The following is an 11,176-nucleotide window of genomic DNA, read 5'->3' as shown; positions in this document are numbered from 1 at the left end:
ATTTTATCTTGAAGGTCAACTGTGACATCTTCCTCTAGCCCCCTTGTATTTGTCTATGAAGAACTGGAAGCTGCCCTAGCTCCTTCAATGACTTGGAGGCTTGTAAAGGAAGGAGAGCTCAGGAAAGTTTTAGTAGAGGTATATAATAAGCCACCTCTTAAATTGCTTTAAATTATCTTAAATTATTCTGCTTGCATCATATTCTTTAGGGTTGCCTAGAGATTGCTATCAAGATAGGGGCCTGTTGCACAAAGTAGAGTAACTGATCTTTTTCTGTTCTGAGAAGTCTATAATTTAAGTTCAGTTGTAATACAATAAGGAATCATCCACTGTAAGAGTTGTAGAACATGGTTACTCCACAGTTCATGTTTTTTTGTTTGGTATAGTTTTCAATCATATGAGAGAAACTAAAGGAGATTCTACTAATTTCATCTACTTATTTTCAGAAAAGTCTGAATGGAGTTGTTGACTAAAATAAGGGAATTAAGGTAGCTAAGCCAGATAAGATTGTCAAAGAATATTGATTGTTATTGTATTTAATAGCATTTCACATTTCTGTGAAAGATGTATTCAGCATTCAAACAGCTAAACCTCTAACTTAGTTACTGATGCTCTACTGCAGTTTATTTGCTATGTCAGTGCGAGCGGGAGGGCGTTGGGTTCGGGCAGCTTCTGCTGCCTTTGTCGTGGTTTGTTCTGTGCAGCCATGGCTGGGACTTGCCCAGCACAGCTGTGGTGCCATAGTACTACCTAGAGCTGTGCTCAAAGCTGCTGCCTGCAAAGCCACAGGCAGAAGTTTTGAGAGAGGAACTCAGCCTTGGGCTTTTTTATTGCACGAGCTGTACAGTTTAGTGTTGAAGTACACTAAAGTACAGCCAGAACTTAGCAATAGCACAGGTGGCTGAGGGCAAGTGACATTACAGGAGAATCAAGTGGTTCTAGGGAAATCTGAGAACATTTTGAATAGTTTTAAAGGGTGAAAGCTATATACATAAAAATGCAGTAAATTAGCCAACACTAATAAGCTATTGAAGATCAGGCATTTAATCAGTACTTCTTAATTCCATTCACATCTCTTCTGGTACAAGAGGCTTGGATCTCCACTCCCCTAAATTTAATAGTAAATTGGTGGTGACTAACAGTATTGCAGCTTTCATTTAGGGTTACTGCTCTCTAGTATCTGAATTGGGGCAGGCCTCCAGCTGCAGGTGATGAGGATCCAGTGACTACATAGTTAACCTGGTGGCAGGGGAACAACTTTTTAAAAACACACCCAAGAACTGTACTGACAAACACCACAAGGAGAAAGTAATTAGTTCCCTCTGGCTTTCTGTCCCAGGCATGCCTATCCTTTCCCATTTAGTGTAGCTTTTTAAATACAAATTTAATGGGAACTCCATCTGAGCTATCTGGGAGAGACAGCAACACTAGATAGTGAAGGTGCCAGCTGCACCAAGTCTACTGTTTCCTGATCTGCATAGATATTGCATAATTAGTAGCTTACACATGTAGCTTGACTGGATTATTTATTTGCTTAGAAAAAAATACTCACAAAATTCAGATTCCCATTTTTAAATAGTTTTTAGAACACAATACATGTTTTGGTAAGTTCTCACAACATGAAATCTTAATACTGCAACTGAAGGACAACTATACAAAAGCTTAACAGTGTACATAAGGCAGACAAAACTGTAATAGCAGCAGTTGAACTAAAGCTGAGAAGTTGTCAACACTCTGTCAACTGTCTGGTACATTGCAGCAACTCAAGCAGACAGGCATTAAGTTGCTTTCCATGAACAGCTGACAAAATTAAGTTGTGAGACCCATTATAAGAAGGGTGTCACCTTTCAGGTGCCTTTTTTTCCCCCCCTTATCTCTTAGCCTTTATTTTCCATATTTTTGAAGCCATTTTAAAGAAACTACTTCTCCATATTCTTTGTTTTTCAGAATTTGAATTCCTACAAGATATTATTAGGGAGTAGAGGAGAGGAAGAACGAGAGCTGGTCCCCTGTTTTCAGTAGGATATGTTCTGGCAGAGCTGCGTCAACCCCCCCTTCCCCCAACAACATGGAATAGGTCTACAGAAGCTCAAGCTGGAAGCAACAGACAAAACCATATTATAAGGTTTTACCTGGCCTGTCACCTTTAAGCACTTGGAGTTTGTGGTATGTAAGCTAAAAAGCTATTCCACTATGTCAATGCTACTGCTAAAGTTAAATAGCTAAATTCCAACTTTCTATCTTACCAAATACACAAAAACACAAATGTACTTTGCAGGTATATCACCAAAAAAAGAACAATAAATCCCAGGTAACATACATAATCAATTCACAGTATCTTGCCTTAAGACAAAGTGCCCTAAATAATAAACCATACCTAAAGAGTCACACAAACTTCACATCAAGTTCTTTTTTTAGTAGGAAGACATTTATAATAATCTGTGGGAGAGCTTAGTGCATGTAAATATGTGGTATTAGCTTAAACTAAGCACAGGACAAAGGTGCTGTGCCAGCTCTCGACCTCCCTGCCAAAGCAAGCTCAGCTAGACTTAGACTGCTAACTTCATACTCAAAAAATCAAGGAGAGGCTGCCCATAAGTGTTCTGGGGTTGTTTTTGTTTATTTTCTACACCGACGTACTTACAGGGCATCACCTGCGACCAAAAGCTTTAGTCCAGTTTCTTGTGAGAGGAACAGTACAGATTTCTTAGATTGTTATTTTTGAAGTGGACTGAGTAAAACAGATTTTCAGTTACTGCTGTGGCCAGAGATTAAGTCTAGTATGAAAATAAAGCTATGATGTTTGTTTGCTTTCCAGTCTTTAGCTTGTGGATCATGCTAAACATTAAATCTATTGCTACATAGGTACAGAGAGACTAGCCCATAACTAACGAGCTTGTTAACTACATATCTACAAGCCAATCCAAAACATTCACTTTGAGTGTTCAAAAATACATCAATATAAGGGGCCTTTTAGCATTTGTGAATTTCCTCCCCCCTTTTTGATAACAGATTACTCATCTACAGAGAATGGGTCATCAGCATGTACAGTGTTACGGCTGAGAAGAGAGAGACTTGTACTTAGCTCTGTGTTCATCAATTTCTTCCTTTGTTTTTTTGATACAGCTAAAAATTTCCTTGAAGAGTGCTTTATATTCAGGAAGAGCATTTGAGGGAGAGTCACTTAGTTCCAGGTTTGTAAATTCTGAATTGCTGGCTGAGAGATCATACTGGGTATTCCCCACATTAAGGTCTTTGGAATACTGCTTCAGTGTTTGTACAGCCTTGTGTTTCACAGAATCTTCATCCATCTGACACTTCTTCAAAAGTTCCTCATACTTCACCTTTAGAGCATTATACTGGGCATCAACTTCATTAAGTACAGAGATTCCTCGCTGCTTCACAGCTTCAGCTCTCCTGATACATGTTTCTTCATGGCCCCTCAGAATGTCTCCCCCTGCAGCACTGCTTAGGAAAGTTTCACTGTTGCTTCTTTTCAGGGCCTTCTTGTCAAGCTCCGAGACAGTTGGAAGTCCATCATCTGCAGGGCTCTGACCAAGCTCCCTTTCTAAGGATTCTTTGAAAGAAATAAAAAAGGATTCTGGCACCAATTTCTCTGCATTATGGAATGTGTTTTCAGACTGAAGTATTTGTCGCATTTCAGCGACTTCCACTTCCAGCTCCTCTGCACGAGCCCGATATAAGTCTATGTCAACCAGCCTCTGTTCAAGGTCACAGTTGTCTTTTACCATGAGACTGTATTCCTCTTCCATTGTTACCCTCTTCTCTTTTTCTAGGTTAAGTTGGGCTTGCAGAACTGTCACTGCCTTTTTTAAGTTCTCATTTTCTTCTTCTAGGGGGCTTAGCTGATTATCCATTGAAGTAATTTTTTCTGCAAACACATGATCATAAACAAAATACCTGTAGAAACAAACAATTAAACGAGTTATTGGATGTAGGAAATACAGCTTTCCACACCTCCTACATAAAGTTTTCCTGTCCTAGGTAACTAACAACAGATTTAAACTGTTAGCTAATATACCTCTAAGTATACATAGTGGTCTTTTTAATAAGCTATCAGTCTATTCAGTAATCAGAACAGAGTTTGCAAATCCTTTTTATGCCATCAAATCAGGCTTCTCAGCTCAGGCAGAATGACAGCTTTTTATCAGTTTTAAGTTATAGATAAGCTTAATAGGTCTACTTAGTCAGTAATTAAGTTTAAGGTAGAATCTAGGCTGTTTCTTCACAGGTGCATAAACTATTACCTCCGTATACCATGCAGTATACTTTCTGACACTAGCTTTTTCGCCAGCTCTCCACTCTTACAACTTTTGTCACTACTGATAGCGGAAACAAGCTTCAAAATTGACAGGCCACATCCTGTAGGCTGGTATTTCCACAAACCCTTGGCAGCTTGAAGGAACCCATTTACCTTTCAGATTATGAAAAGATAACTCCTTTTGGAGGTATAGATTATTCATTTTTCAGTCCTACCTTCATGTAGTGCTGGAAGTCCAGACACAAAAGTCTGTTCTCCCTGGAGATGCTTCGCTTAAGAGATCATCTTTTAGGTCTAAAGCTATGTTGAGTTTCACCCCAAGTGACCATCCTGATGGTCACACTAAAGCAGTTTAGGTAGACAGAACTGCTCTAAATACAAAAAAGTCAAAGGAGGCCAGAATTCCAGGCACCATTTTACTAGCTTAAGTTCAGGAAAGTTATTGCAGGAATCTCACCTTCCTGAAAAAGAAGATATCCACAGATATCCAAGGAAAGGGCAAGTTACAGAAACGATCTTACACTTAGGATGTTTATTTTCTAATAATCTATTTTTGTTCTTTTATCTGATGCAATACAAGAAAAGAGGGGATTTCAGATCCCTGTAAGCTTTCTGGGCTACAGTTTGATATAGTTGCAGACTTTGGAAGGGAACATATTTCAAAACAAGGAGAGGAACTGCAGGTTCCATTTCCACACAGACTGATACAGTCTATATCAGTGTCAACACCACACAGTGCAGGACTGTGCAGATATTTTGCTAGTCATGGACATTATGATGTTTTTCTGCTAGCTTGTTTTACATCTGTGCTTGCATGTCCTGTTTTTAAACTCTGCTTAAGATAGGTTTATCATTTTCTTTACTATGCAAGGTAAGACAGTCTTACTGGCGAAGGTCATACAGCTCCTTCAAACACGAGAAGCTATGCATTGATCTTGGCTGGTCAGATCTCTCATGGCTCATCCGGCCTCGTCCAGACTTTTTCAGTTCTTCTACTTGTCTTTGCAGGTCATCTATGTGTGTTTGCAGACTTTCAATAGTCTCTGTCAAGCTAAAAGTGAAGGACAGTACTGTTAAAACACTTTGGTCTTTAGTCAAGAGGATGAGGTAAGTTGCTATCCACTTACTTACACTGTAGTTGCTTCTCAGAAGGCTGCTCTTTGTCCACAAAAGACATTTAAATAACACCATCCTTTCAATTTAACAGTGCAGTAGAACAGCAGTGGACAGACAGTCATCCAGTAACTACACAAATTCACTCAGACTGTTCATTTTCATACCCTTAAGAAGGGGGGGGGGGGCAGGAAAGGAAGTGTTAGTAACACTTAGGAAGTGTTAGTAGTTCATTACCTTAGTATCTTTTGTTGTGATGCTCTGCTCTCTGCAACTAGTTTTTGATTCGTGTCCTCCAGTTCTCTTGCTGTAACATCCAGCTGTTCATATACCTTTGCATGCTGATCATTCATCTGACGCAAGAGCTCCACTTGCTTTGTGAGGTACTGCAAGACAGTATTGCTGTTACTAGTTTATACTTTAAGCACAAACCTAAGACTACCATTTTGCATTTTTACTTACATTTGTAGAGAAACTACTAGGCTTCAAAAGTGTCTAGACTGCAGCAGTTGCTTTGGTAAGCATACAGGTGAAAAAGTACCACCAGTAACTCAGCTATCTTGCCTTTCTCTTGGAGGTCAGCGCAGGCTAATCAACAAGACGCTTATCCAGATGAGTTGGGTTTGGTTGTGCAAGCTATGTTTATTTATAGTTGCTGCAGCTTAAGCTTTCTAGATTGGTTATTGGTTATGTCTGTACTGCAATCATTGCTAATAGAGCCATGAATCCAGATTTAAACACAGCCTGAAACTATCCAATGAGCACCTTCTGAAAGTGTCAGTGGGGTCCATCAGAGATTTTATAACAATGTTGGCCTGAAAATGTTCATAGCATAAAAAATATTGGGTGGCACCTTCCATACTTTATTTCCAGTTGGCATAAGTTTTTCCACACTCTGACGTGGCATTAAGTTCAGCAGAACAAAATTCAGGTTGTAGTCACACTTAAGACATAGTATGTGGACTACTATGTGTCAGGAAGTAGAACCAAGTTATTGAATGCAATCTTTAGTTACCCACAAGGAGCTATTCCAGCTTCCGGAATCCCAAGCAAAGGTCACCTTGCCTTTTTTTTTTTATTATTATTATTAATAAAAAACTCTGCATGAAGTGTTCTTTTAATCCTCTTTAGTTTCACAATAGAAAAAGCCTGTTAAGTTTCTTGGATAATTTCAGAAAGACTGGAATTCCCAGTGTAGGAGCAGTAAACAACCCCCTAAGGCTCTGAATACCAGAGGTGTTTCAGATTGTCTCACACAGGATACAGCTGAGCATGTTCTAAAAAAAAATCAAAACCAAAACCCTGACCCTTTAAATCTCAAATATTTTATGCTAATATGTAATTTAATTCTTGCACTATATTCTGTACTACTACATGCTACTTATTGAAAAATAAATTTCAGATATGAATATCCAACAGACTTATAGGTAGAAAACTTTTTTTTTTTGCATAGGCCTGTTACATACTCAAAGCTCCTAATATTCTACTTAACCTTTTACCTCATTAAAAGATTGATGGGTTTACATTTTAGGCAATTTAAGAACAGATTATAAATTAATCTAGGACTAGTAACTGCTACATACAGTCTTCTAGATCAACAGGATAGCAGTTGGCTAGATCCTTTTGCAGCCCGTAGCCACATGACAGCAGATTTATGCAAGAATAGCACATGGATTAGCAGCAGAATCTCAATGTGACCCACTTCAGTGTAACTTTCCCTACTGATCATTCTCGGAAGGAGCTGGAAATCCTTATATTTTCTCCAGCAATACAAGAGTGCCTAAGCACACAAGCCAAAGTTTTGGTGCTGGATTTAAGTGTCACAACTTACTACAATGAGCTTTTGCAGAAGTTTTAGATGAACACAGGATGGAGGATGTGAAGCAATAGTTTCTTCACCTTGTGTCTCAGGTCTGCAGTGATGGTTTCAAATTGACTTGGTATTATCAGGCTATGAAAACCAAGTATAGATGTGCAATAAATATTTTAGAAATTCTCATTTGTTCTACCTTCCTTACAGCTGAGCACCTAATAAGAAGAAACAATTGAGACTTCTTGCATTCCACCACATTATAGAAGAACGTCAGCATTTCTTTAAGTCTGAATGTTGAGGGCGAAGATTCAGACGAGGATAAAGTTGCCCTTTCAATCTATTCCAGCATTTATTACATCTACAATGATTACTTAGTGGCACACGTGTCAGCACAGAGGTCAGATATAACGATTCAAGGCTGTAAAACACTTAATATGTTAGCGTTTAATATATTAGCTGTAATCTTAAACATCCCAAAGCCCCTGACCCTTCATTTTCAGTGCAGACAAGATAGTACCATATTTCAGATTGAATTCTTAGCCAGTCCTAGACTTTGCTACCCATAAGATGCAAATTAACAGGAAGAACCCAAAGACTTGCACTGATTTATTGCACTGGAAGAAGCTATTAAAAGACCTAATAGAGTAGTTATAGGAATAGCTGGAAGATCATCTTTTAGGTCGCAGAGACAAGTACTTTAAAACATCATGTGTAGAGACTGCATATGATACTTGCACATTGTATCCTGTGCAGTGGGGGAGCCTGGGTGCCCACAGAAGACAAATACAGGTATGCAAATAACTGACTGAACTGCTTTAATCAGATGGGAGTACTGCACTTTGCATACCCTCCCCTATTCCCCTCTGTTTTAGGGAACCCCTGTAGCAATTTCCTGTCCCAGTAAGCTTATACATTCAGTTCTTCTATCTTAAAGTTCTCTGTGCATCTAAGTGGTTCTTTCTATTTCCCCTTTGCTACCAGAACTCCTGATGCAAAAAAGCTTTTCGGGAAAAATTTGTTTTGGGATGCTAATACACTTTTGAACTGCACTGGGGAAACAGGTAAGACTAAGACAGGTGGTGGAAATGAGGAGACAGCATGTTATTACAGCAGATATGAATTCATTCTGTCTACAGGTTCTTTGACTCGACATAGCAAGTCAGCCAAATAAAGGTGTAGGTGCTACTTAGATGCCAGAAGTACCAACGACAAGAAATACCCCCCCCCCAAAAAAACAAGAACAAACAAGCAACCCCCCCCCCACACACACACCAAAGAAACCACTATTCTCTCACCTCTCCTCCCCTTGAAGAAAGCTAAAAAGACAATTCAGTGCACACCCCCATCCACATTTGTTTCATGTTTGTGAAAGAAAGGGGAAAAGAAAGAGAAGAAATAGGTATCAGATAAAGCCTTCAAAAGGAGGTGTTGTGCAAGTCTTGATTTGGTTTTGATTGCCTAAGCAAACAGAGATAGTGAGAGAGTAAGTCAGTCGCTGTCTGAGGCTGCCTGGATGTACAAGCACTTGACCCTGCGGCACATCGACTGTAGATCACTGCTGGAAGGACACTTCTGACCTCTTCCTTGTGCTGAAGCTCTCTTAGGTAGAGAATGAACACTAACTCACGAGAAAAGTTTAAACGGATGAACTGGCTTAAGCCAAACAGAAAACTCCATCCTGAATAGCACTAGACCATTTCTATAGATTATTGCTAAGTTGCATTCATTTATTCTCCATATTTCAAGATAGAGTTAAGATATTGCTACTGATTAGATAGGTACACTCAGTCAGCCAAGTTAGTTATCTATTGCAAAGTTAAGCTGTGTTATTTCAAAAATGTGTGCATAACTGTATTAAACATTTCCTTAAACACAACCATCCATACAGGAGCTAAACCTTAAGTAGAGCAGTATTTGTATAGCAACTTACAATGTTTATGTTCTTTAGATTTTAAGGATCAATCTTTCCATAAAAAAAAGTTATGCCCACAAGGTATTTTAAATATCTGAATAAATAAATACAATTTTTTTAAATGCTGTGGCATTAACATACATTTAGGCCATTCCAACCATTGCATCACAGAATGAACAGGATAATGGAAATAATGCCTGGCACATAATAGTGGAAAGAGACAGACTATGGGGTATAAAACAACTGTCTTTAAAAAAAAAAAAAAAAAAGATTACCCAGAAATTGTGTACTACCTAAAAAAATATATATATATGCTGCATTTGTGTTAACGTGACTTTTTTTAAGCACCCAATATATACATAAGTTTCAATCTTGGAGGTTTCTTTGTTTGTTTTTTTAAGGTTACCTGCAGTTGTTATAAGGGTTTTTAAGTCCAAGTTGCAGCTGTACAAAGGCCACACACAGTCCATAAATCTAAGTATTACTTGCATCAATGGACTCTTAAATTTTATAAGAATTTAATGTATACCAGTCACAACCTGTTCCCTTTGATTCCTACCAGAACCTGACTGAAATGATGAGTACATTTGCAATATATTGTCAGTTAAAGAGGTACTGAATACTTAATAGTTTATTAGAGACTATGCATTGCTCTCTAGAAGCTGAGGAAATTTCTTCATCATGTTGACTAATGCTGGCCATAAGAATACAGGCAATATTAAAAAAAAAAAAAGCCTCAAACAGCTTTTTTTTCGTTTTTAATAACCAAGTAACACAAAACTGAGCGTTTTTGAAAGGGTGGTTATGATTTTTCCCTGGCAAATACTAAAGAATATATCCACTACATCCTGTATTTAGATACTGATTAATTATTTGTTTTTGCTGGAATTTCTTTTAATGAGATTTACTTAAATTCCCTTTTGTCACAGCCCAATTCTTTACTGGAAGTATATATGTTCAGATTTTACTTAGATCTCCTTCCTGCACTTATCAAGGAGTTAGATTTTAGAATAGTAACCATTAAAATTTTCATATAGTTTAAATTCATTTAAATTATTTATTCATCACATATTTTCATATAGTTTCATATAACTTTACCTAGCACATACAGAAAAGCACTAATTCCTGAAGTAATTTTTTTGTACAAACAGATACCAGTCATTTGTCATTAAACAAGTCAAATCCAACAAGAAGTTTAATGACACAAAGCTTCCATTAATGACACACAGTTCTAACTATGATTAAGCCTATACAGGTTCTCAGATTTTCAAACTATCGAAAGCAGTTAAAGATGGTTCATTGTTTTTCTTGAAAATATCTGTCAGATGTGCAAAAACTTAGATCTCAACTTCTGTGCTATTCTGTTGCAAGTCTGGATGCTTTAACACTTAGATCCTTTAAATATTTACCTCTATCTCCTGCAGTTGCTCTTGATTTGTTGCATACATTTGCTGTAAAGATTCCTCTAGCTCAGTGTTACGATCCAGTAGCGTCTTCCCAAGCTCAGCAGCAAGGTGGAGGTCTAAACAAAAAAGTCATGTTTGCATGTAAGTTGTAACCTAAAAAATATAATCCAACTTTTAAAGCATTTCAAATACTTGAGGTGTTTGTTACAGCTTTTGTGACTGCTCCAAGTTATTTCCAGTACCTACAAAGCAAGGTAGCTTATACTTAAGTAGAACATTCATATACCACCTACAATGCGAGTCTAAGAGTCCTGAAATCTAGAAGATAGTCCTCTTATTTCATGACACTTCTTCAGTTCTCCCCTTGGTCCTTCAGCCACAGGGCAGACACATCCAGCCATCTTCACTTCCCTTCATCTGCCTAGTGTGCTGCACCCGCATCTCTACCCAAGGTGTCTGTCAGCTATGCATCATCACCATGTTTACAGCAGTCATATCTTAGAAGAACAAGCATAAAAAGCCCTGTAAGTGCTCATCAGGCTAGACCCGGGACAAAGCTGATTGTACTCTTGCCATTTTCATTGCTGTTCTTCCCCATTACTCCTTCATCACCAAGGAGCTCAGGTCATGCAGGATCTAAGAGCTAGATG

General features: G+C 38.2%; 1 protein-coding gene and 1 long non-coding RNA gene across 2 annotated transcripts; one reads left to right on the top strand and one right to left on the bottom strand.

Moving 5' to 3' along the window:
- Positions 1 to 3,032: 3,032 nt before the first annotated feature.
- On the bottom strand, positions 3,033 to 10,642 carry CDR2 (cerebellar degeneration related protein 2). The gene is made up of 4 exons (XM_026083081.1): positions 10,530 to 10,642; positions 5,633 to 5,781; positions 5,169 to 5,333; positions 3,033 to 3,921 (listed from the first exon to the last, which is right to left on the bottom strand). The coding sequence occupies exons 1-4, from the start codon at positions 10,566 to 10,568 to the stop codon at positions 3,054 to 3,056; spliced, it is 1,221 nt and encodes a 406-aa protein (XP_025938866.1). The 5' UTR covers positions 10,569 to 10,642; the 3' UTR covers positions 3,033 to 3,053.
- LOC112974280 lies at positions 3,692 to 7,475 on the top strand. The gene is made up of 3 exons (XR_003256239.1): positions 3,692 to 3,731; positions 5,291 to 5,389; positions 7,416 to 7,475. It is a non-coding gene; the product is annotated as an uncharacterized LOC112974280 (long non-coding RNA).
- Positions 10,643 to 11,176: the final 534 nt, after the last annotated feature.

This window comes from Apteryx rowi, unplaced genomic scaffold, assembly GCF_003343035.1.
Source record: "Apteryx rowi isolate R43461 unplaced genomic scaffold, aptRow1 scaffold_6, whole genome shotgun sequence".
NCBI lineage: Eukaryota > Metazoa > Chordata > Aves > Apterygiformes > Apterygidae > Apteryx > Apteryx rowi.
The sequence above is the reverse complement of the archived record's forward strand: the minus strand, read 5'-3'. Positions and strand labels throughout refer to the sequence as shown.